The following is a 26,542-nucleotide window of genomic DNA, read 5'->3' as shown; positions in this document are numbered from 1 at the left end:
TGGGAAGATTTCCAAGGTGTATTGTCAATATTTAGAAAAAGCAAATTGCAGACTGACGTGCTCCGTAAGAACCGTATTTTCATTAAAATATGCAAGGGAAAACATTTGTAGGGTGCCTGCCACATGGCAAGTTCTGAGCTGGGGACCGGGAGTGAAATGATCTGTGAAGCAGTGGGGGGGTCCCTGCTCTGGGTGGGGGTGCTCACAGGGAGATAATTAAGAATTAGTGATGGGGAGCTGGGAAGGCAGAGATGGTCAGAGTACCAGGAATTTTTTTCTTTCTTAGCAGTATTGGAATTTGAAATCAGGGCCTCCTCTCAGCTTTCTTGCTCACACTTGAGCCATGCCTCCAGTCTGGCTTTTTTTGGTGGTTATGGGGCTTGAACTCTGGGCCTGGGTGCTGTCCCTGAGCTCTTTAGCTCAAGGCTACCACCCTACCCCTTGAGCCACAGCACCACTTCCTGTTCTCTCGTGCTTAACTGGAGATAAGTCTCATGTTCTTTAGCTGCGCTGGCTTTGAACCTCAATCCTCAGATCTTAGCCTCCTGAGGAGCTGGGATTATAGGTGTGGGCCACCGCACCCGGCTTTCTAGCCTGGCTTTTTGCTGATTATTTTAGAGATGAATGAGTCCTGTACATTTGATCTGCCTGGCCTGGTTCTATCTACACTGTGATGCTTAGAGCTCAGTCTTCTGAGTGGCTGGGATCACAGGTGTGAACCACTGGTGCCTGGCTCCCCGTGTGCGTGCATGTGTGTGTGTGTATACACACGTGTGTGTGTGTGTGTGTGTGCACACCAGTTCTGGGGTTTGAGCACAGCCCTTAGCTAGTGCTCTACCATTTGAGCCACAGCTCTACTTTTGCCTTTTGCTGGCTAACTGGAGACTAAGAGTCTTGTGGCCTTTCCTGCCCAGGCTGGGTTCAAACTCAGGCCTCAGCCTCCTGAGTTTTTGGTTACAGTGTGAGCCACCGGTGCCGGGTTGTGCTGGGCAGTTCTGAGATATGGTCTCCCTTTATTCCTGGGCTGGCCTGGCCGGAGACCAGCCCGCTTCTGCTTCCTATTCCAGCGGGGAGCCCCGGTGCCCAGCTCCTCTTCCCGAGGAGACCTCTCAAGGTCACACTGGGTGCAGCCACCTCTACCACAGGTATGCTGCAGACCTACTACGTGCTGGGGAAGGCACAGAGGGGCATGGGCGGGCAGGACTGGCACTGGGGGCTCGGGATCCTCTTCCTGGGGACACTGGCCCCCTTTTGCCAGCATATGATGTCCTCTGAATCATCCACTCAGTGGTCTCTGCTCCCTCCCACCCCATAACAACCAGATTCACCATGAGTGCACATTCAGCTTCTGAAGGCTCTGATAAGTCCTGCAGGAAAGGAACACATCTGGCAGAGGCTGGGTTTTAAATGTATTTGGCCTCAGGTTTCTGTCTTTCTTTTTGTCCTCCTGAATTCTTATTTAACACCCCGCTGAGCGAGCTGGAGAGGAACACCCATGGTTGTAGGAAGCCAGGGACGCACCCTGTCGCACGAAGGGATCTTTTTCGCTGTCAGCTCCATAGTAAGGGGTGTGCCGTGCCCACTGGGCACTGACACTGACCTTGGCTGGTTATAGACGATCTGGGCAGCGCATTACAATGCTGACAACCGAGAGTGGGGCAGGAGCACAGGCCAGGGCACAGCCTGCCCAGGTGGTCAGTCAGCCTTGGTCCAGGCCAGATTCCCATCCCGGTCCTGGCTCTGCTCAGGCCCATCCTGCTGGCCCCTCCCCGTCCTCCCTCCTGGGGGACCTGAGAAGAAACTCGGGCCTCACCTGGTCCTCACAGAGGCCCAGAAGAAGAGGGGGCCGCCTGCCTGGTGGTCACAGAGCTGGGGTCCAGAGAGCCTGTCCTTGTCCTCGGCATGTGCCACTTGCATGTGCATGCATGCATGCATGTCTGTGCACACATAGATGTCACCAGCACTCTCTCCCTGCCCTCCCCCTCCCGTGCTCTCTTGCCAGCCTCTGCCCAGCATGTGCTCTGACCTGGCTGACCTCCCTCTGTGAGGCTCTCCTAAAGCTCACACTGAGAGGCGATGCTGGCCTCAAGGCCAAATGTCACTTTTTTTTGGTACTGGAACTTGAACTCAGGGCCTTACACTTGCCAGTCAAGCACTCTCACCGCTGAGCCATGCCTTCAGTAATATTTCGCACTGGTTATTTTTGAGATAGTGTCCAGGCACTTGAGTGGAATGTCCCTAATAAGTGACCCAAATGTGTCATAAATTCTCACATCACAATACCAAAGGACAGGCAACCCCAGGTTAGGAAGGCTCAAAGCATCTAATTAACCATGTCTCTAAAGAGAAGGAAGTGCCAGCAAGCCCCTGAACGGGACACTGAGGTCAGTTGCATGACCAAGCCTGTAATCCTGGCTGTCCTGAGGTGGACGGGGGCCAGAGGCCACCTGCTACCACAGCTACAGTGCCCAGGAGACTGGAAAATAATCATATAAAAACAAGCAGGAGACATGGCTCAAATGGTAGAGCACCCATCTCACAAGCATGAGGTCCCATGTTCCATCCCCAGTACCACCAAACAATGCAACTCAGCAAAAAACAACAATAACAAAACAAACAAAACAACCAACCCAAACCCAATGTGAGATGGGGTCTCCTGCCCACTGGGCCTGGACAGAAAACAGCAAGTGGCAGTGTAGAGGGGCAGGCCTGTGTTCTGAGAGTGGGAATGGAAGGGAATGGAAACCCTGAAAGTTTCCATGTTCCCGGGCTGGGATGGCAGGAGGGGACACTGAGGGTGTCCCCTTGAAGCAGTGCAGGGCCTTGTTCGGGAGTAATGCACTTTAAAGTGGACGTTGTGAACGTGTCACAACTGTGGATCGCACACCTTAGATGGGTGGTTTACCTCTCCACAGCGCGGAGGACAAGCACATGAGCGAATGAGGGGGTATGGGGACGGAGAGAAGGGTTGAGTTGAATGGCCAAGAGTCTGGTAACTTGTTTTCCTCTGGAATGTCTCCTATCAGCCCCAGATGTGTTTACTGGGTATAAAACTTTCCTTTTTTTCTTATCCTTTTTTTTTTAAAAAACTTATTCTTTATTGCGCTAGTGCCTGGGCTTGAACTCAGGGCCTGGCACTGACCCCTAGGGTTTTTGCTCAAGGCTAGTAGTACCCACCACCTGAGCCACAGCTCTACCTCTGTTTTTTTTTTTTTGTTTTTGTTTTCTGGTTCTTTAGGGATAAGAGGCAAAGCCTGTCATGCCCAGGCTGGCTTTGAACCACAGTCCTCAGCTCTCAGTTCCCTGAATAGCTAGGATCGTAGGCCTAATCTCCAGATGAACTTTTACTTTCTGCCTCAAAGGCACTGGACATGGCTAATCTTCAAGAACTGGTCTGAGAGCCCAACCAGCCCCTCACAACCATCCCATGGGGAGAATGAGACCTGGGAAGGGCTGTGCAAGGTCCCTGGAGCAAGAGGCAGGTCTGCACCCAGGTCTGTGGCAGGGCTTCCTCCAGCCAGCCCGCCCACCACCAGCTGCTCTGCACGGCCTTCCATGACTCCCTCTGAAGTCCTTAATCCTGCTTAAGCCAGGGGCAGCGAGGAAAGCAGGGTGGAGGGTGGGCACGCCAGGTGGCACACACCCGCACGCCCTCCAGGAAGGCGTGGGGAACAGAGGCCTAACGCACAGCGGGCACCCGTGGGGCTGGCGCTTCATCCTGATTATCTTTGCTGGGCACGTGCTGGCCCTGTCCATCTGTCCCACGGGCCGGCGCTCACCAACGCTCACTGTGAGCTTAGCACAGCTACTCCCTTGGCCTCAGTTTCCCTACCTGCAGTGGCCCAGCCACAGAGTTGCTGGGAAGGTCCACGGGGCCGTATCTACTGTGCGAGGAAACAGCCCACACTGTATCCTGTCCTTGTGCACTGAGACCCACCAGAAACCTGACTCTGCCCCTGTGCAAACACATCAGCGCCTCTCAAGTGCTGAAATCTATTGTGCCTAGGCATAGAAACAAGGCACAGAGAGGCCAAATAAGCTGCCCACAGCCACACAGCAAACCCCACGAGGGAAGGTCTGTCCAGCAGGCAGAGGCCTAAAGTCTCTGTATACTGCTGGCCAGACAGACAGGAGGTACCAGAAGGACAACTCCCTACACCCGCCTCCAGACCCAGACGTTTCCTCCTCAGCGGAGTCCCCTTTCCAGTCCCACCCCCCATCCCAGAAGGCCCTTGGGGAATGAAGTAAATACAATGAATAAGCAAGCACGTATAAATAATTTACCCAGCACTCCCGTGGACGGGTAGGCCGTGCACCATTAGCTGAAGCCCTCGCCACCCACAAGGCAAAGTGCCTCCCGGGTCACAGGTGGAGGCAAAGGCTCGCCCATCTCAAGGTGGAACAGAGGCTCAGTGTGCCAACCCCAGGGCCAGGACTTGGCCCTGGACAGTTCTGAGGGAAGGGGCCCCTGCCCGTGCACCCCCCATGCCAGTGGCTGCCTGCGTCCAGGCTGTGGAGTGACTCAGATCCTGGTGGCCCAGTCCTGACATCTACCCCTCACCCCGCTGCATCCACGCGCTGGATTTTCCCAGGGCATCACTTGCTCAACTTGACGTTGAGAACCACCAGGCTCCCCAGAAAACCATGACCTGGGCTGCCTGGGTTGCCACCACCCACTGTGGGCTCATCCACCGGAAAGCATTGTTGAATCATGAGAAGGGACATCAGGAGGCCAACTCACAGGGCCTGCCAAGAGCCTGGGGCCACTCCCCACCTACACCTGCCAGACCTGCCACTCCTTCTCCAAGGCAGAACCCTGGGGACTTAGTGCTTCAGATAGCGGCTGGAGAAGATCTACTGGGGACAGATGTGCATGTACGCATGCACGCACATGCGTGTGTGCACACACACACACAGAGTGTTGACTCAGCAGACATGTTCTGGCCCAGGCCCTGCTGAGGACTGGCAAGAGGCCTCGGGCAGTCTTTAGTTACACAAGGGACAGAACCAGATTCTAGAACCCAACCTCACCAGTGCCTAACACACTGGCACACAGGAGACTCCCAATGTTTTTCCAGGGAAGGGCGCCCAGCCTCCCCCGGCAGCCCTGAGGGACAGGGCCCCGTTCCCACTGTTTTACTGACACCCTGCCTCCCTGGCCTCCGGGCCCCCAAGTGCAGGGACCTCTGTTAACCTCCTGACATCCACTTCCACACTGTCCCTGATTTTATGACGGTTAAAATTAGCATCCAAAGCACAGGATGCAAGCCGGGTACAGTGGTGTGTACAGGTAGTTACATCTAGTTGGGAGGCTGAAGTAGAAACCTCTAAACCCTGGGGTTCAAGACTAGCCTGGACAACGTTTTGAGATCTCCATGTTTATTTAAAAAAAAAAAAAAAGGCCAGGCCCAGCAGTTCACATTGCAATCCTAGCAACCTGTAGGGCAGAGGCCCGAGGATCACATTTGCAGGCCAGCTGGGGCAAAAAATTTGAGAGAGGCTATCTCATTGAAAACAGCCGAGCAGGGTCCCTGCTTGAACAGGAGGTGGCTGTGTTGGGTCGGGGGGGGACGGGGGGAAGGACAGTCACGACTGCCTAAGACATTTGGGAAGCAAAAGGGCTTGGGCATGGCTCAAGTGGTAGAGTAGGACTTTACATAAAATAGGGAATAGTTTTGTGAACTTAAACCTGGCCCAGGGGACACAGGGGCCATCCTTGGCTGGGATTCACACGGGAGCCTGGCACCTGCAGCCCCGCCTCTCCTAACCAGGACACACACGTGCACACGCGCACGCGCGTACACACACACACACACACACACACACACACACACACACACACACGCGCGCCCACGGGCACGCCCACACACACACCTGACCTCTGACTTCTGGGGGCCTGGCGTGGGACACCCCCCTCTCCTCTGGAAGCTGTCTCTGTCCCCTGTCCCCTACCCCCTGCCCGGGCACCGGCAGCTGGCCGTGGGGCATCTGCTCGGCTAAGATGTTCCTTTTTTGGACTTGGCATGTCCCTAATGAGCCCCAGGAGACTGCAGCTGTCCCCTGCCAGTGCCAGGCCCCGCTCCAGACACACCGCATTCTCAGGAAACGTGGCAGGCCCGGTTGGGGGGCTGACAGCCACACCAAGGACTTCAGGGAGGACACTGGCCTGTGCCAGGCCTGCACACAGGGCCCAGCAGGGAGGGGCGTGCTGTGCCCGGGAGCTGCCGGCGGGAGCGCCATCTGGACGCAGGCCTGGCACCATCAAGCCCCGAAAATCGTGAGCCGGGCGGCCCCTCCTGCTGGAGCCGCTCAGGGTGGGGGCCTGGAATGTGGGTCAGCCCGGACTGGAGTGACGTCATTGGATCCCTGGAGGGAAGGACCAGGCTGCAGGAAGCCTGGGCGGAGGAGGGACTCTGCCGGAGCCCAGTGGGGGGGCCGAGGCCAGGACTGCTCCCCCAAAAGGCCCAGCCCTCTGGGACCTGCCACACCACTCCACGATGAGGTGCAGGGATGCAGGGCCCAGGACAGCCACACACACAACCTCTGCAGAGCAGCTCCTTGGAAAGCTGGCACCACAGCCAGTCCCCATCCTCTACCCATCTGTCCTGGGAGGACTAAGGAGGCGACTGAGGCAGGGCTCAGGCAACGCCTTGAAGAGGAAACCCTGGAGGCAGACTACCGTTTTATTTTAGCAATGGTACCAGGGTTTGAACTCAGGGCCTGGGTGCTTGAAGTGTCCTTGAGCTTTGTTCTCTAGGCTTGTGCTCTGCCACTTGAACCACAGCTCTACTCCCAGGAGTTTTGTTTGTTTCTGCTGTTGGAGATAAGAGTCTCATGGACTTTCCTGGCTTCAGACTGCAATCCTCAAATCTCAGCCTCCTGCGTAGCAGGGACCACAGGTGTGGGCGCTCGTAAAACAGCGACTGTAAAGAAGCCTTTCTTTCTCTTGCTGGTAGGGCGCCTGCACTCATGTGGACTCTTTTGTAGATTTTGGGGACACTTCTGACTGGGAAGCCACCCCAATCCTGTGCTGGCACACGGGGGGATGGCCCCCGTGCACCCAGGGACACCCCTGTACCTTTTTCCAGCAGGGCTCTCCTGAGTGTGCAGCAGGGAGGATGTGACTGGGTGCTCTGGTGAGGGGTGGCCCAGGGCGTCCCTCCACAGCCACAGCTCACGCGTGGACACCCTCCAAACTGTCCTCTACCGAGGACAGGTCTGCTGCCCTGGCCTGAATCCAGCCAGGAAGAGCCGGGTGGCCTGGGCAGGGGAGGCCATATCCTTGGATGGAAGGGGCAGGAGAGTATAAACAGATCGTAGAGGTTAAAGCAAGTAGTTGTGAGTGAAGTGGCAGAGGCCAGGGGAGCCCAGAGGTTCCAGGTGACAGAGGACGGGATGTCTCTGGATGAGCAGAAGCCGGTCACGATGGGGTGGGGGGCGGGACATCCAAGGGACAATGGCTCCCAGAGACTGGAGAGCTTGACACTGATTGGGTCCAGTAGCCGCTAATCAAGATGGACGGTGTGTGTGCGTGGGGGGGGGGTAGCTATGCAGCTGAACGGTGCTGTGGCATGTGGAGCATCCGCTGGCTGCGGCTCCTGCTGGACACTGATGGCCGGCAATTGAGTTCATTGGCTAAATCAAATTTGGACTTGTGTGCAAAGTCTTTCTATTAAGTGCTTCAGTGCACTGCCTCCCTGCTGATGGTTAAATCCTGTTACTCGTTTCCCAGTCAGCGGCAGCATCCTGGCGTACAGTGGAGGCCAGCTGGGGCAGCTGTGGGCTTGGGGGGCAGCAGGGAGGGGCTGGCCAGGCAGGCTGGCTAGTCAAGACTCTTTCCTTGCTGGAAGTCCTGAGGGCCCCTGAGGAAGATGGGCCCAGGGCAGCCCAGGAGTCCAAGGCCCCATACCAGGCCTCAAAGGGAGCTGGGTGTGATGTGAAGAGGTGGCCACATGGGAGGTAGTGAGGCCCTTTGGCCTGTCCTCTCTGCCTACAGGTCAGCTCCTGTTGTTTTTTTCTCTGTACTGGGATTTGAACTCAGGACTTATTTCCTTACGAGGCAGGTATTCTATGACCCTTTTTTGTTACTATTTTTTAAAGTAAGAGCTCCTCTTTTGGCCCAGCACTGGCCTCGGATCACAGTCCTTCTCTTAGAGCCTCCTGTGTGGCTGGGATCATAGCAGCAAGGGGCTGGGGCCTCGAGGAGGAGCGAGGTCCCCAGGGCAGCCCGGATCCAGGTTCTGCTGGTGTCCAGCTCTTGAGTAGTCACGACCACACGTATGCGCCACTGCATCTGGCCCCAGCTCCTGTTTTCCAGTCCTTTTCTTCACCGGGAAATGTTCAGATACTCACACTCCTCTGACTGTGTAAGTTCATTTGTTCATGAATGAGTGAGTGAGTGGACTCACCTGCTTACTGCCTGCCGTATGTTAGGACGTGAACAGGCCAGGCAGAGTCCCTGCACATCTGGGGGTGCAGAGGCAGACACGCCCGGGTATGTAGCTATGACAATGTGAAAGGCCAAGGCCGGGGAAGGGTGTGGAGGGAGGCCAGTGTGGGTGCTGAGGACCACTGACTTGTATTCCAGGCAGAAGCAATGGAGTGGAGCCAGCCCAAGGGACCCAGCATTGGGGTGTCTGGTCCCCAGGGAGGGGGCAGGGCAGCCTGTGGTCCCTGGCTGTGTCCACATGGGGGAGGGAGGGGGAAGAACCTTTCAGGAACAGGCAGGACTGTCGGGGGTGGGGTCCCCTCTTATGGGGGTTGGGGGGGCAGCTGGGGCTCCGTCTGCTCAGGCCGGGAGTGGGATGGAGGCATGGCGAGGAGCCCAGAGACGCTGCACCGCCCTTCCTCCCGGCTGGGAAGAGGCCCTCGGAAGCCGGCTGTACAGGCAGCCCCAAGAGGAAGGAGTCCCAAGAACTCCTCAAGCCCTGTCCCTGCTGACCCCTGCTGACCCCTGCTGACCCCTGCTGACCCCTGCTGACCCCTGCTGACTTCTGCTGGAGGTGCTGTGGTCCTGGGGGAGCTGCTGGGAGTAGGGTGGAGATGTGGTGAGGTTTAGGATTAGGCGCTGGAGAAAGGGTGCGTGAGGGTGTGTTTGTGAGTGTGTGTGTGGGGGGGGGGCTGGAGCAAGCAGATTACCAGGGAGAATCTATGACTACACAAGCCTGCGAATACTGCCGAGTGAACAGCTCACATCTATCATCCTAGCTGCTCGGGAGGCTGAGCGCTGGAGGTCTTCGTTCAAGTCCAGCCCTGGGCAGAAAAACTCCCAGGATCTTCTTGTAAATAACCAACAAAACACAGGGCTGGAGGTATGGCTCAAGTGTCAGAACACCAGTGTGGGTGCTTGCTGCTCTGCTATCCCCCCCTTGGGTTACAGCAAATATCAGAACAAGGCTCCCTTCTGGGCACGCAGGCAGCTGGGGTGCATGGTGATTCTGGTGACTCCCCACAGGGACCCCGGGTTCCGTGCTTAGCCCTGACTGCAGCAGCCAGAGCCGCCCTGCATGTTCACATGAGGCTCGCCGAGGTAGGGTCCCACTATACAGGAGGGGAAACTGAGGCTTGTCCTACAATAGAAAGAGCTGGGATTCCAGCGAGCCCTGTTCGCTGGGGCTGCAGTGCTGGCATGGCATCTGACTCTTGACAAAGAAACCACCCAGAGCCGGGAGGACAGGCTCTGTGTTTGCCAGGACGGAGGCAGAGCCTCCAGAAGGTGCTAGAAACGGCAAGTCTGACTTAAATATGGAATCAACCCGCCTTGCCTCTGCACGCACCACAGCGGGATCCCCGTCTGCTCACGCGTTTGCTCCATCACCACTGCGCCCACACGTGCATTACGGCCCCCCTCCCCCTCCCCGCCCCATCCCCAACCCCTCCTGTCCCGTGGCCCTCTCCTCATGTTACCCTTGGTTTGGTTCCCAGCTCATGGTTATCTGGCTGGGTATTTCTCCACACTCGCCCTTGCCGGGGTGGGAGGGAGGTCAGCTCCTGGAATCTGGGGGGGCCCAGGCTCCTCACTGAGGATATATTGGACCCCAGGCTGGGCCTGAGAACAGGAGCTTATGTGGAAGTGGAGTCTTTGGGAAAATGATTACGATCTGAATGAAGACAAAGCCATGCAGGCCGGGCAAGCTCTAAAGCCAACACAGCCACAGTCTGTATAAGAAGGGAGGATGAGAGAGAGCCTGTAACACCTTAATACCAAACTTGGGTCTAAAATTTCTAGTCTGGAGTTGTGGTTATGACTAGGACAGGAAGTACGTGTGTGTGTGCATGCTCACTGGACCTGGGGCTTGAACTCAGAGCCCGAGCACTGCTCCTAAGCTTTTATGTGCAAGGCTTGTGCTCTACTACTTGAGCCACAGGTGTACTTCCACCTTTTGGGGCAATTAATTGGAAACCAGTGTGTCATGGGCTTTCTTGTCCAGGCTGGCTTTGAACCATATCCTCAGATCTCCGTCTCCTGAACAACTAGGAGCCCAGCATTTGTTGAGTGAATTACTGCAGCAAAGGGAAGCCTCATGGAGCTTGGGGTGAACCGGTCCATCCTCAGAGCACCTGTGGTCTCCTTCCTGCCCCTCTGAGGGACAGAAACAGCAGCTTCCCACTGCCAGCCTCAGTTCCCCGCCCCCCACACCAATCTACCTTCTGCCTCCATAAACTCCCCAAGAATTGGGATCACTTGGTGCTGGTCATTAGTGAATGTCCTCAAGGCGCCTCAAATTATAGCAGCTGCCACCTGTTCCCAGGACCCTGGCACATGCTGGGCAAGCACTCTACCATGGGGTTCGAACCTCAGCTCCAGCCTTGATTTAAGACCAGGTCTGCCTAGGGAGCCAGGCTGTCATCAAACTCATGACCCTCCTGTCTCTGCAGCCCAAGGACTAGGATCGCAGGTCTGTGCCACCTTTCCTTTATAAGGGTCAGTGGTATTCTACTCTACCTGCAGACCATGTTGTATTTATCCCTTCATGTCAGTGGCTACACAGGTCCAGCCTTCCTTTTGTTTTGTTTCTGAACCATACTATTATGGATGTATAAGTATGTACAAGTAGCTATTCAAAGCCTTGCTTTCAATTCTCCCCTCTCCCCTGCACCACTCTCTTTGGTGTGTATATGCCGATACTGGGGTTTGAACTCAGGGCTCTTTGCCTTTTGTGTTCACTGGAGCCACAGCCCTCCTTTTTTTGTGGCTAACTGAAGAGTCTCCTAGACTTTCCTGCCTGGGTTGACTTTGAACCGTGATCCTCAGATTGCGTGGCAAAGAATACAGGCCTGAGCCACCAGCATGGAGCTCCACCACCTTTTCTAAATACCTCTTCCTGAGAAGCCCCTGGGCAGCTAGCTCTGCAGGGCCTTTCTCCTCCTCCTCCTCCTCTGTTCCTGCTATTCAAGTTGAGGAAGGGGTTGCCTCCTTATCACGAGATCATTGCATCAAGATGCTGATGTTAGGACTATATCTCCCTTGTACAGATGGAGAAACCGAGGCTCACAGTGGTCACAGCCACACTGCCCCCTACTGGGCACTCTCACCACCCTGAATCACTTGGAGTGGGTTTTCTGTACCTCTCTCAAACTTGCTAGGCTGAGGCTGTTGAGGCCTGCAGCTAGGTCAGGTTTGGCTCCTGCTCCTACTGGAGGAAGGGGCTCTGTGCAGGGCCACGCTGTTTCTTTTACAACTCAGATTTTCAAAGGAAAAAAAATAGCTCCACCTTCCTTCTGCCTTCCAGAAATGTCCCCCCGAGACAGGGTCCTGAAGTCCTGGTGGCTGGGGTTCTCACTGTGCTTTGGCTCTGGCCTGTCACCAGCTCTGGACTGTCCAATACCATTGTATTAGTTCCTCATTCTCCTGGACCATCTGTGGGGCCCCCTCCCTGGCCACTCATGTACCCTGCTACTGGAGCAGCTGACAGTGTGGCCAAACAGGGTGCTAGCACTGTTCAACCAAATGCATTTATTTGGATGTGGGCAGGGAAGCCCTGGGATATGCTTTGCTTGCATATCCCAGTGGTGGAGTCACAGCAGGGGTAAGGACTGAGATGTCTGTGGGGACCTGCACCTCACTAAAGAAAGCTCAGTGTGAAGGTGTGTGTGTTTCCTTGTCTGGAACACGAGGCAGAGGGGAGCACTGGCCCTGTAGCAGAAGTTTCACAGAATGGACATCAGGTCTGGCTTGCTAGAAGCAACGTTCCCTGTTCATGGAACCTTAGGCCTTCTATAACCCACTGGGGAATGCAATGACGACTGATTAAGAAATGCATGTGAAACTTTTAGCACAGTGCCCAGTAACAAATGGACCTGTAGGGACCGCTGGGTAAACATTTGCTGTTATTGCTGACAGGTGGCGGTGGAAGGGCTACTGGCCATGGCAAGCCTGAGGGAGCCCCAGAAATCCCATGGCCTGAGATCACCCAGGGCTCCCAGACACCCACTCAGCAGCTTCTGGGCCTGGCCTTTTGGGCAAGAAGACAGGAGGTCCTGCTTCTCTGATTTCTTTGTACCACTGACCTTTCCCAGGGGAAACTGAAGGGAAAGGGGGTCGGGGGGAGTCGGCCCTCTGCAGAAATATCTAGACAGACCTAATGAATCAATAATCAAGCTGTGGATTTTCGGCCAACCAGCCTCCTAAAGGGTATTCACTCCACTGGGGAGGGATTGCTGGGTGCCCAGGGGACCTCTGGGCCAGCCGCCAGCTCTCCAAGGGGGATGTGAGCTCTGGACAGCCCCTACCTTTGCCTCTGACCTGGAAGGGTGCTGAGGGTAAGACTGGAATCCCAGGTCATTGTACTGCAGTAGAGGTGGGTCATAGACGTCACACAGCACTGAGGAAGGCCCGGGACAAGCCATGAAGATGAAGACATCCAGGCAAGCCAGGGACCTAGTTCCCACCCCTACTCTGGGTGCAAATGCAAGGTCTGAGGTGTCACAGAGGTGACAGCTGATCAGAGGCCTGAGAGTCCAGCTCCCACAACAGCGCGCCTCTACCAGGTAGCTTCTAGAACATTCCAGATTATAAACATTTTCTTCTGGTTAGGAGGGTCTAAGAAATCACAGCCATGCAAAACATGGCCTTGTGTATACCAGTGCTTTGACCTCTCTTCCAGCCTTGGACCTGACTCAACTTCCTGAATACCTCCATTCCCTGGCAGGGTGAAATACCACACAGACAGAGAAGACAGGCTCACAACAGACACGGCCCACCCGCAGGCCACGCCCACCCCGACAGTGTGAAATGCTGTACCAGGCAAACTCAGGCTGAGGAAAGGCCCCTGTGACCCTGCCCACCCACAGGCCCCACCCACCACAGCTCCCTCAGTGGGAGCTCAGAGACTTCCAGCTTTCTCCACCCCCTAATGGAGCTCACAAGCGTCTCTCCTTTTCCCCATGCCTAGTCAAGATATAGAAACTCCACATGTGCAGCACTCTGGTTTTCCACTCATCAGGAAATATATACTCAAAGCCTGCTGCGGAAAGACACCAGGGCATGTCCCAGCACAGGTCTGGGTGCAGCCTCTGCCTGTACCTGTGGAAACTCCACACAATGCCCGTGGGTCTCAACTCTCAGCTTGTGCCAGCCCTGGGTGGTGGCTTTGACCATACATACATATATGTATAACTCAGGGTTAGTTTTCAAAATATATACTATGTACAGGGCACATTCCAGCGCTTCAACGACCTAGACTCCAGCATGATCCAGGAAAGGGGGGCAGAGTGGGAGTCCACTCAACAGATGGCCCTGGGTGAGGTCACTGCCCCTACCGACTTAGCCCAATCAAAGCTGCCAAATGAGCAATGACCTGGAAACAGTTCACCACCAGTTAGATGGTTCCTGACAGTCAGAGGCTGCTGCATCCCCACAGTGCCCTCCCAACCCCCTCTCCAGATCACTGCAGCCAAGGGCTCAGTCAGGAGGCCTGAGGGGCCACAGCTCTACCTTCCCACGCAAGCCTGGCCTTGGCTAAGCTGGAGGCGGGCGACCTGTAACCTCTAAACTGGTAAGATCACCTAAGTGGGCCCTTGGGCCCCAGTACGCCCACATTGTGATTTGTAGTGGGGCGCTGCCACATGCCAGACAGCCATGCTTACGTGATTAACACCCATTAAGAGCCCTGGACTCAGAGGCTCAGGCTGCGCCTCTCCACACGTCACCCATCACTGCCACCTGCAAGCATCCTCTGTGAGGGGACAGCCAGACGCTCATCGCTGGGCTCTCCTGGCCCTTGTCCTGTGGCTACTTTCAGCCTGCATTCTCTTATAATCAACCTTATGTGTGAGTATGAGGGCTCTGCCAAGTTCACGAATCTTTCTAGAGAATCCTTGAGCCAGAGGTGGACTTGGAGACCCCTGGACACCAAAGTCCCCCGGATCAGCAGAGAGCTCACACATCACAAGCCATGGTCACCCTTCAGGCCGCCCTGTGGGGGACACAGGCGCATTGTCACCTCCCCCAGTGGAGAGGCGCTCACTGCATGCCTGCACCACCAACACAGACGACAGCTTTAACGTAGCACCAGGCAACATCCCAAGCAGGTCAGGTCCTTAGAGCCAGGGGGCTAGGCAGGGTCCCAGGTGCCCCGGGACATCTCAGAAGGAGGGGGTGTCCTCCGCCACCAGACGGCTCCCAGGTCCCAGGCGGCGGCCCAGGAAGGTCCCCACCCCGGCCTTACCTGCCGACGACCTCGATGTTGGAGATGGCGTAGAAGTACTTGTACAGGTTCTCGCGCTGCACGTAGGTGCCGCCCAGCGCGGGGCGCAGCAGGCGCACTCGCAGGTCGGTGAAGGTGAAGAAGTCCTTGAGGCCCTTGGCGCTCTCCAGCCGCGTGTACAGGTTGTCCATGTTGCGCAGATCCGGGCCGGCGAAGATGGCGAAGCGGTCCCGCACCTCGAAGCGCACGTGCTTCTCCTTCTTGGAGCCGGCCCAGCGCGAGTACTCCTCGGTGCAGAGCACGCGGTGCGCGCTGGAGGAGGACATGTCCCGGGCGCGGCGCGCCGACATGCCGAAGGCCTCCATGCAGTCCTCGGCGTAGAACTGGTAGGGCTGCCACGTGCGCCCGTTGTCCAGGGACTTCTCCAGGACCATGACGGTGGGCCGGCCGTACTCGAAGGTCATCACCACGTCGTCCGTGAGCTCCACGCTCTTGTTCCAGGAAAGGGTGATGTTGGCCTCCAACGGGCTGGGGTAGCGGCTCCAGGTGACGCTCTGCCAGTAGGTGGCGAGGCCCTCTTCCTCCCTGTCCAGCATCAACCGCGGAGGGTGGGCCAGGTCGGGGTTGGAGGCGTCACATTCGTTGCTGCACAGGTAAGGATTCTCCTGCGAGGCGTGGGAGAGGGAGGGGAGGTGGGTCTGGTGGAACTCGTGCACTGCAGCCCCACCTCGGTGCCCAGAAATCTGCCCTGGGTCGCCAAGTCCTGGATCTGGCCGTCAGGAAAAGCCCCACCCCAGGCCGATGGCATGGCAGGAGAGGGTAGAGAGACAGCAGCCGCTAGGAACCTGAAACTGCTCAAAATAACAAAGGCTGTGCATTTGAAGACACCACAAATCTCTGTCACCAGCAGCCACATGGCACCCCGGAGCACTCACAGGCCTTTTGATGAATATTTCAGGTTGTCTGTTTTGCTCAGACACTTGGATCTAGGTTTTATTTATTTATTTTTTAATCCTCTTGCTCTCAAATGAGCTATTTGGCTCCCTGGGGGTGGGGCCGAGATGGACACATCACTACCCCCTCCAGACACAGGCAGTCAGCCTCTGGCTTTGATCCTCCAGCAGCAGAGGAGAGGAGAGGCCCTGACCACCCAGGGGCCCTGTATGGGGAGGACCCCAGGAGAGCCCTCCTTGACCAAAATAGCTCCGTCCTTGGAGCCCGACGGTGCTACAGTCCACTCCACCGGGCCTGGCCCTGCCAGTGCTGTAGTACAAGGAACTCAACCCTTGAGTCTCATATCTTACCAGATGGGGAACTGAGGCTCAAGACAAGTAGAAAAGGTCCAGGCCTTCTGAGAATGCCTCTTCCCTTTTCCCCTCCACTTTACCTCCTCTTCCAGCTCATTCTCCCTGACCCTCTCACACAGGGGCACCAGCCTGGCTGGTGGCTCATGTGAGGGTACCAGGCAAAGGCCATTCCTTACTTGTCCACTGGTAACTCTTGGCAGGTCATCCTCCATCTTATGCTATGGTCCAGAACACAGAGGGGACACAGAAGCCTGGCCCAGCCAGGAGAGGATGCAGGCAGCTTGACCTGTGAGGCTGCACCCCAGGCCTGCTGCCCTAGTGACGAGAGAGGTGAGCTGAGCCTGGTGGATGGTGGAATGCTGGTGGCTGTGCCAGCTGGGACAAGGGTGCATGGGGGGTGGGGGGGCAGAAATGTCCGCATACTCACGGAACACCTGTGCCTGGATGTTCGGGCTGGGCACATGTCCACCCAGGCCAGGCCCTCCCTAACCCCTGCTCCTGCTGCCCTGATACCTTGTCGGGAACCAAGTTGTGTCCCCTCCGATTTGTACATTGTCACCCTAACCACCAGTACCTCAGAGTGGGCCTGGGTTTGGAGACCATCTTTAGGATTCAAGAGGTGACTGGGTGAAATGGGGCCATTGGTGGGCCCTGATCCAGAATTCCAGGGCACACAGATGCCAGAGCACCGAGGGCCCTCTTCCCCTCTCCTTCTCCCTTTCCCTTCCTCCCCGCCCCACCCCCTCTCCTTCTCCCCTAGCTGGCACCATGTGCCATCATGCTGCCTCGCTGCCTAGAAAGCTCGTGCCAGCCCAGCTCTGGCGCCGTTTCCTTCCCACTGCCTCATCCCCATGGTGAAAACACTGATAGTAATCTGTCTTGTATTGTGTGTGGGGGAGGGGGTGTATACACATGCACCTGAGCGCATGTACACCAGTGCCAGGGTTTGAACTCAGGACCTTGCACTCTCACTTGGCTTTTTCTGCTCAAGTCTGACACTCTACTTGAGACACCTCCACTTTCTGACTGTTGCTGTTTAGTTAGAGATAAGTCTCATGGACTTTTCTGCCCCACTTGGCTTTGAACTCTGACCCAGATCTCAGCCTCCTGAATAGCCAGGATTACAAGTATAAGCCCCAGGGCTGGTTGTTGTAGACCATATCAAGTGTGTGTATGCCTGTAGCCCTCACCTGCTATGTCAGCCCCTACCCTCACCTCCTCTTGGTCCTGCTTCACCCTCTCCCAGCCTCCTGGTGGTTCCTGGGGCAGGGGACATAGGACTCCCAGCTGTTTCTGTCTCTGGGAAGAATGGGACAGCTGACCATGTGCCAGGCAGCTCAACCTGCAGAGCCCACCAGTTCCCTCCCCGGCCCCCCGGGAGCAGATGGTCAGAAATTAATGAATCAGCCTGTGTATTTACCAGCCCCGCGCCTGCTGCCGGGCGGCCTCGCCTGCTGCTGAGCGGCTTTGCCAGCGAGCACAGAAAATAAATCCCAAGCTGCACCCAGTGTGATTCTCATTCTCTTCTCCTCTCTCCACTGTTTCCTTCTTCCTTCTATCTCCGTCCCCACTCCTGAGGTCTGAGAATCCATTTAACCCTGGGTTCTGGGGAGGAGTCTATGTGCACAGACGGCCATTCTGGAAGCAATGCTCAGCCGTGCTCCCTTTCATGCTCTCCTCCACAGGGACAAATCCAAGGACCCAGCTGGGGATGGAGCCTGGTCCATCCCCAGCCCCCACCCTCAGGGGTGGGGCCACAGCTGAGGACAGCTCTGTGGGAGGACAGCCAGGTGTCCACCTCTCCAGAGACCAGTCACTGACAGTGACCGCAGCAGGGGCCTAGGACAAGTACCTGAGGACCTTTAGCCACATCCCCACGCTCAGGATGGCCCCCAAGCCCTTCTTGGTGCCCGGTCTTGAGCTTGCTCAGCTTGCCTACTGCCACTTGAGCCAGTTTTTCTTTTCCTGGTTAGTTGGAGATGAGTCCTGTGGACTTTTCTCCTGGGCTGGTCTTGAACTATGATCCTGCACATCTCAGTCTCCTGAGTAGCTAGGATGACGGTGTGAGTCACTGAGTGTACCGCTTGGGCAACAAAGTCACCTACTGCATTATCCATACAATTCCCAGGGGTCAATGGACTCTCAGGTCCTGAGTTAACCCTCCCCCCCCCGCCCGCCAATTTGAATCTGGAATCATTGAGACTTTGGCTGTGGGGTCTAAAACTCCCTGAATTCCATCTCAGCCCAGTCCTGGTGGGCTTGGATGAACTTGAGCAAGTCATTTTACTTTTTTGGGCCTTGATTACCTCCGTCTCAGTTAAGTGAAACAATGGGTTGAAATGCCAAGATGATGGCAAAGGATGGCTATTGTTTTTCCACAGCCACCTTCTGAGAGGGAGTCAGAAGCTAAAGCCAGTGGGCTTGGGGATGGCACAGACGGCAGCATGGTGGCCTGGGCTGCCTTGGTGCTGCAAGCCTGGGAAAACACAACCATGCCATTTCCTGAGCGCCTCCTGACAGCCGTGGCCCACTGGGCCCCTCCCACCTTGGGGGACGGCAGGTGCTACTGTCAGAGATGGGAAACTGAGTCCCCGCCAGCCTCACATCTCATCTGGACCCCGTGGTACTCCATGTTGGGAAAGGAAATCTTTGGCTCTATGGTCTCCTGCCCTGCACACGCAGGCCAGTCTCTGACCAAACACACAATGGGAAACACCTGGAAGGCAGCAGGATTTATGCTGTGCTGTCTAGGTCTAGACTTGGTCTCTTAAATTATTTTTGCCTTTTTTTTTTTGCCAGTCCTGGGGCTTGAACTCAGAGCCTGAGCACTATCCTTGGACACTTTTGGCTCAAAGATAGTGCTCTGCTGCTTGAGCCACAGCGCCATTTGTGGCTTTTTCTATGTATATAGTACCGAGGAATAGAACCCAGGGCTTTGTGCTTTGTGCTTGCTAGGCACACACTCTACCACTAGAGTGCTCCCAGCTCTGCCTATTTTTTTTTTTTTTTCTGCACAGAGAGTATTATTATAGTCAAAAGCCAGGCTTTAAACACCATGGACAGGCTGCAGGCTAGAGCCGTAATTAAATGGGAAAGGAGACTGTGAAGAGCAGAGGGAATCATGCCTGGGTGAGGGTGGGGCGGCTGGGATCCAAGCCCCGGGAACCCTCACCAGTGGGCATCTGTGGGGAACCCCAAACCGGTAATCCTAACTACTTGGGAGACTGAGAACTGAGAATCTTGGCTCAAGGCCAGCCCAAGCAGAAAAACCCAGGAGTTCTTAAAGAATCAGCAAAAAGCAGGAAGTAGAAGTGGATGAGAAAAGTGAGCAAAAAAGCTAAGGCCCTGAGTTCAAGCCCCAGTACTAGAAAAAAAAGAAAAGAAAAGAAAAGAAACTCAAATCTGGGTTGGGACAAGAACTTCAGTTGCTGCCTGAACAGATGGAGAGGGACGTCTTGCAAAGAAGCTGGCTAGCTGGACACCAGTGATACCTATGATCCTAGCTCCTCAGGAAGCTAAGATTTGAGGACCGAGGTTCAAAGCCAGCCTGGACAGACAAAATACACCAGACTCTTATCTCCAATGAACTAGGAAGAATGAGAACTGAAAACAGGATCCATGGCTGTGAGTGCTCGAGGCTCTGAGTTCAAGCCCAGTTCCAACCCCCTCCCAAGTGTGTATGCATACATGCATGTACGCGCACGCACAGCCGGCCAGAGCAAGTATACGGACTGTGCAATTGGTGATCAGTCATCAGTGGTCAACGCCACCCTCCAGTTGTGGCTTCCCAGCCCTGAGCCTGGAGGAGTCTCAGTCACACTGCCCCCGCCGCTGCCTCCCCCGACCCCATCCTGACTCCTTGGGGATCAGGAAATCTCTGTGGAATGAGTGGGAGTCCACCAGATTTTTGGTACACCTTCCCAAGGTGATTGCCAGTCACAGGTGTCCTTTAGCCAGTGCTGTGCTTAGTATCTGCTCAAGATCTTGCAGAGGGAACCTGCACCCCTGTCACTGCTGCTCACTAGCTCCACAGATGCACACTTTTTCTCTTTTTTGGCCAGTCCTTGGGCTTTCCTCAAGGCTAGCGCTCTATCACTTGAGCCACAGCACCACATTTGGCTTTTCTATATATGTGGTACCGAGGAATCGAACCCGGGTCTTTGTGCATGCTAGGGAAGCACTCTACCACTAGGCCAAACTCCTGGCCCTGGATGCATGCTTTTCTTTGTTGTTGTTTTTTGTTGTGCCTCTATTGGGGCTTGGACTCAGGGCTTAAGTATGGTCCCTTAACTTATTCACTCAAATCTGGCACTATACCACTTGAGTTACAGCTCAGTTATTTCTGGCTTCTGGGTGGTTAATTGGAGATAAGGGTCTCTTGGATTTGTCTGTTCAGGATGGCTTTGAACCATGATTCTCAGGTCTCAGCCTCCCGAGGGATTACAGATATAAACCACGTTGCCTGGTCTTCCATCTATATAAATCAGACTCAAGTGGGCAACTCCCCGAGGTCCCACGAGAAGTCCCAGCTCTGAGATAAGGGGGGAAGACTGTGTCCTTCACCCAGAAAGGGAAGGACAGGGCCACCCCCAGCCGTGCCACGCGGGCCCCACCCAGGAGGCAGAGGCACATCTCCCTGTCACCCAGGCGCCTGCGTGTGGGCAGGCCTGGAACACTTTAGCAGCTGACAGATTTTTTTGAACCTGTCTGCTGAGTTGTCACCCTTTGGGGGGGGGGAAGCAGCTGTGTGTCCAGGTGGGAGGCAAGAGGCAGCCAAGGAGTGGCCTAGGGTATGGGGTGCTGGGAAGGAGGGAGAAGGCAAAATCAGCTTTTAGTCTTATAAAATTTGGGGGTCTCGGGAAGGAGCCAGGGTGGGAAGCAGAGTTCCCTGGACCCTGAAGAATCTCTTCTGGCCCCAGGCAGAAGTATGAACTGGTAACTGACCTAGCCAGGACTGGTGGCTCATACCTGTAATCCCAGCTACTCAGGAGGCTGAGACCTGAGGATCTCAGCCAGCTCCAATTAATAACCACATGGCTGCAAGTGGCATTGTAGCTAAAGTAGTGAAGTGCCAGCCTTGAGTGTAAAAGCTAAGCGACAGTACCCAGGCCCTGAATTCATGCCCCAGTAAGAGCACAAAAAACAAGCAAACACACAAGAATCCTGATGCATGGCTCATGGTGTGAGGACTCAGTATTGCCCCTAACATTGCATGCAACCTTGCTGTGTCCATGCCTCAGTTTCCCCAGTGGTGAAATGATGAGCAAGAGCAGACTGAGCAGCTGTGACTCCATCCTAAAGTCTTCCAGTCTGCTGGTTGCTTGCCCCACCCCCACCCCTCCAGGCGGAAGGGCAAACAGCACTTGCTCCCAACTCCGGGGAGAAAGCTGGGTGCCAGGGGAATTCTCCCTAACAAATTATTTCCTACTTATTGGTAAGAAAAGTTGCAGCAGGGATAAATTATTAACAAAGCGGAAACGGAGATTCTGTTCAGGGCAGATTCTAATTCCAGCTGCCCCACGTGGCTTTAACTCTCCCTTCTAAGCCTGCCTCCCTCCCTCTTGCCCTCTCCCCCTCGAACTTCACCCCCTTTTGGGACTCTCTGGGCCTCAGCAAGGTCACAGCCTCCTGAGTCAGCGTGGCAGGAGCATAGACCCCTCTCCAGCCAGCATGCCTACCTTGTGTATACACACGTTTTCCTGCATGGAGGAGGCAGGTGAAAGGCACTCACGGTGGTTTTCCTAGCCCTGGGCTCGGTGACTGCTCCCCTGCCCGCCCTGCCCCACCTTGGACCCAGAGTCTCAGACACCTCCTAACCCCACACTGCACTGAGCACACTCCAGAAAATGAGACCTAGCTCCTCAGAGTGCCCCAACTGGGAAGAAGAGCAGAGGTCTTCCATCTTGTTCATGCTGTCCTCCTAGAGCTTTCTGTGCCCAGGAGTGGACTCCAGGAGAGCAGGGCCTGCAGCCCCCCTCTAGATACCCCCTTCCCAAAGTCATCTGGACACAAAGAACTCAATAACGTGCAGACAGAGAAAGGAGCCCCGGCCAAGGTGGCCCCACAGGAGTGGCTGCTCTGGGCCCCTGGGACTTCTATGTGCTCAGGGCACCCTTGTAGCAGCTGGAAAGAGCCCCTGGCCCCTGACTTTCTCACCCCAACTTGAGCTCCTCATAAGAACTGTGGGTGCCTCTATGGACCACCTGTGCTAGAGAGGGCCAGAGCTTGAGGACCCACTGCTGCCAGGACAAAACTGGGGGGTGAGAGGGGTCTTACTGAAGCTCTGGCTGGAACTGGTTTTATTTATTTATTTTTTGGTTGGTCCTGGGACTTGAACTCAGGGCCTAGACACTGTCCCTGAGCTTTTTCACTCGAGGCTTGTACTCTACCACTTTGATCCACAGCTCCACTTCTGGTTTTCTGGCAGTTAGAGAAGAGTCTCGAGGACTGTGCCTGGGCTGGCTTTGAACCTCTGTCCTCAGATCTCAGCCTCTTGAGTAGCTAGGATTACAGGCATGAGCCCGATACACATGGGTACTGCCTCAGAAGTGAAGGCACACCTTCAGCTGTATGCCTCCGGGGACGGGAGGCTCACCACCACAGAATGCTGGCAGCTCCAGATTGGACCACCAGATTCTTGAGACCTTGGCCATCTATTTTGTCTGGCACTGCACGTCATGTGTTCCAGGCTCCCTTACTCCTCCATTTTGGTCCTGTTTCCCGTACTTATACTATAAACATCTTTTAATCCACTGGAAAAAGAGAGAGCAGAGAGGGACCAGCCCAAACCTGCCCCTTCTCTACTCCAGGAGCTTGGTGACTCTCCAGGCCTGCTTAGCCCTTGCTCCCCACCTCCTTTCCTTGCATGGCTGGGGCACACCTGTTTCCTGAGCCCTCACCCTGCTGCCCACCCTCCTTACTCTCCACAGCTCTGCGATTTCACTTAATACTTTGAAAATAGATAAATTAAAGGAACGAAGAAGGGCTGGTAGGAGGCAGAGAGAAGGGAGGGAGAGAGGAAGGAGGGAAGGGGGAGGAAGCTCCAGAGCGCCGGGTGAAGTGCATTATTGATTCGGGCCTTAGAAAATGCTTAGAGTGTAGGAAAAGTGGCCTGCTCTTTAAAAGCTTGTGCAAAGCGTAAGCTAGACCCAGGCAGCCTGCCCAAAGAGGGCCTACTCTGCTGACATGAATATTTTATCAGGAGAAGAAACGTGGCTGGAGGATCCCTGCGCTGGGGTGGGGGCGGGGGCCTTGGGGGCAGCAGACCCCCCTCAGATCCCTGGGCCTGTTCAGAGCTTGGGGTTGGTCCATGACCTGCTTCAAGCTGCCCTGGGCTTTCAGAATAGAACAGCAGAACCTCCAGTAAAGTCCTGACACATGAGGGGGCAGGATAGGTAGGGGGCCACCCAGGGCCTCTGTCAGCCGCCCAGTCCCTGCTCTGCTGGCTGGGGCCCAGCTAGGCTTCCAGCCTCCAGCCCTCTCAGTCTGCTACAGGGCGCTAGGTGGGAAGTTTATCAGGATGTCTCGGGTCTCAGTGGTCCCCACCTTCCAGCTGTGGTCCCTCCCTCACCCAGCTGGCTCCTTCCCCCTTTCTTTCTACTCCTCAGTGCCATCCTCCTTTCTGACACCCTAGGCTGAGGTGTCAGGACAGGGCACCTCTGTTTGGGCCCCACCCCTTGGCAGGTGTCTGCGTAGCTATGCCTCCTCTGGCACAGTCCACTTTTCCCGAGTGGCAGCTCTGGTTAAGGGTGGATCTGAGTTCCCTGCATCAGAAGGCAGGGTGGAGCCTGCAGAATGACCCATCACAGCAGGCCCCCTCTCCAGGTCCCCAGCTCTGAGCCAGGGGACTCATGAGTGTATCCCACACCCAGACAGGCGGGAATGGCCTTCTGCTGCTGCTCTGAGGGGTTCAGAGGTGGCGTGGCAGAGAAAAGAGAAAGATGCTCGTTGTGCCCCTCCCCTGGGCACACCTGGATACAGGACACACACCTGGGCAGGGGTCATACACTGTGGTGAAGCTCTTGTGGGGGGGCCAGCTGCTGGGCTTCTCTGATTTACCTGTTCTTTTTTTTGGGAGGGGGGCAGTTCTGGGGCTTGAACTCAGGGCCTGAGCATGGTCTTTGGGCTTTCTCAAGGCTACAGCTCTACCACTTGAGCCATAACACCAGTTCTAGCTCTTTCTTTGTATGTAGTATCCAGGAAACAAACCTGGGTCTTTGTGCACGCTGGGCAAGCACTCTACCACTAGGCCAAACTCAGACTCCTCGCCCTCTGATTTACCTGCTCTGTCCCCCATCAGCTCCCCACCAGTTACCTCTGAGCAAGGCACCCCAAGTAAGTAGCCCGCATGCCCCAATGTCTATCAAAATACCTGGAAAACGGTCAAATGACAATATCCCCGAGTCTCTTTATGTCTGTGCATGCACACATGTGTACATGCATGTGTGTGCTAGTACTGGGGCTTGAACTTAGTGCCTGGGTGCTGTCCCTGAGCTGTTTTGCTCAAGGATACCCACTCTAACACTTGAGGCACAGCTCCTCTTCTGGTTTTCTGGTGGTTCACTGGAGGTAAGAGTTTTACCAACTTCCCTGCCCAAGCTGGCTTCCAGCCTCCATCCTGAGATCAAAGCCTCCTGAGTGGCTTAGATTCCAGGGGTGAGCACCAGTGCCCAGCTCTTCCTAGGTCTTAAGACCAGCGAGTCTATTCTAGACAGAAAGTAATCTTCTAGATAGAAAGCAGCCACCTAACCAAGGCCCTTCTTAGGTAGCCCATGGCTTGGTCCACACACACACACACACACACACACACACACACACACACACACACGGCACAGCCTGGGGCCCTGGAGCAGATCTGGTGTGTGTGGGGGGGACAGGGGTGAGAATCAGCAGGCAGACGTGCACGGGGCTTGGGGGAGCCATAGTTAGAGCATGCAGTTGGCCTCAGTGAATGGTCCTTGGGGTGGAAGCCAGGCCTTGACATCTAGCTGCTCCAGAAAAGGCCTGGTGCTGGCGCTGGCACGACAGCTGCCTTCCAGGAGACACTAAACACCTGGGATGGAAGATGGACATGGCTCTGGGGAACCGGTACCCGCTTTCCTGGAAGCCAGCTGGGGCAGGAATGTCTGCAGTGCAGATATCAGGAAGGCTTCTAGGAGCCAAGGCACCTCTGGAACTCTCTCCCTCCCTATCTCCAAATGTATAAAGCCAAGATGGTGAAGGTAGGAAGGGCGTGGGGGATGGGAGGCAGGAAAGACTTGAGTCCACGGGGGATTTTTCAAGCGTGGTTTGGTTGGAGCACCTGGGTTTTTATAAAGCTGGACCCCAGTCCCGCTCCAAATCTGCTGTGTGGGCCGCCCTGTGGCTGGGCTAGGGTGCCGCCTGGAAAGGCATTGGGTGCTACGGAATCCCTGCTGTGGACTGATTGCCGGGGGGGGGGGGGGGGGGGGGGGGAGGGGGGTGAAGAAGGCCCAGCAGAGCCAGGGTCCTGCCCAGCCCCTCTGGGTCACAGCTGCCCACCTGACCCCTGAAAAGCCCATCCTGGGGGCTGGACAGGACAGGACCTTCCCCGTCCTGTCACCCTGGTGGAGATTCTCAGGACGGATATTCAGATAACCCGCCCTATTACAGCCTTTGGGGCAGGCCCCCAAGACCCCCATCACCTGTAGCAAAGGACAACGTCACTGTTCCCACGTTAAAGACTAGAGACAGACAACTGTCCATCTTAAAGCAGGAAGTAGCAGGAAAGGGGCCAATCTGTTTCCCCCTGTTGTTTCCCCGCCAAGGGCCCAGCGCCAGGGACACGGTGCCTCCTCTATTTTCAGGTTCATTACAGTCCATCCTGGGGTGTGGGTCCCCCTCCCCCTAACAAATACAGATCGAGTTCCTCCAGGCAAAGGCCGCTCCTTCCACACAGACAGGACATAAGTGAATTATCAGATAAGCAGATTAGAAGACTCCATCCTGACTCAAAGGGCAGGGGCAGCGAGGGACAGGACATGCCACTCCCCGGGGATGACGGCGGAGGCACTTACCAGCACATATGGCCACATGTACACATGGCTGCAGGCACGCGCGCATGCACACACACACACACACACACGACTGCCACCAGCAACTCTGCATCAGCTCTGCAGCCCAGTTAGACGCCCCAGTGCTGGGTTCAAGCCCAAGATTCTCTGCCTGAACACTGTGTGACCCTGGGTTTGTAGCTTAACCTCTCTGAATCTCCCATTGAAAACCAGTATTTCAATAAACTTGACCAACTGAGCTGGCTCACATTTATAGTCCTAGCTTCTCAGGAGGCTGAGATTTGAAGATGCAGATTGGAGCCAGCCTGAGCAGTGAAACCCCAGACCCTTATTTATAATTAATCACAGGGGGCGGGGTGGGGGGAAGCTGGAAGTGGAGCTGTAGTTCAAGGGGTAGAGTGTCAACCTTGAACAAGAAAAATAAGGGATGATAGGTACTGGTGGCTCACACTTGTAATCCTAGCTACTAGGAGACTGAGATCTGAGGATTTTAGTTCAAAGTCAACCAGGGCAGAAAAGTCCATGAGACGCCCATCTCCAATAAACAGAAGTGGTG

The 26,542-nt window shown here is 55.5% G+C and overlaps 1 protein-coding gene across 5 annotated transcripts in view; it reads right to left on the bottom strand.

Annotated features, from left to right (window-relative positions):
• Nucleotides 1-26,542, bottom strand: part of Ntng2 (netrin G2) — a 52,665-nt gene that overhangs the window by 12,708 nt on the left and 13,415 nt on the right. For all 5 annotated transcript variants that reach the window (XM_090330851.1, XM_090330855.1, XM_090330853.1 and 2 more), the window contains exon 3: nucleotides 14,670-15,313. In XM_090330851.1, coding sequence (XP_090186977.1) covers nucleotides 14,670-15,313 — 644 coding nt within the window. The remainder of the gene's footprint in view (nucleotides 1-14,669; nucleotides 15,314-26,542) is intronic.

This window comes from Megascapheus bottae, chromosome 3, assembly GCF_031878675.1.
Source record: "Megascapheus bottae isolate mThoBot1 chromosome 3, mThoBot2.hap1, whole genome shotgun sequence".
NCBI classification, from domain to species: Eukaryota; Metazoa; Chordata; class Mammalia; order Rodentia; family Geomyidae; genus Megascapheus; species Megascapheus bottae.
Note: the sequence above shows the minus strand (reverse complement) of the source record. Positions and strands in the feature narration are given on the sequence as shown.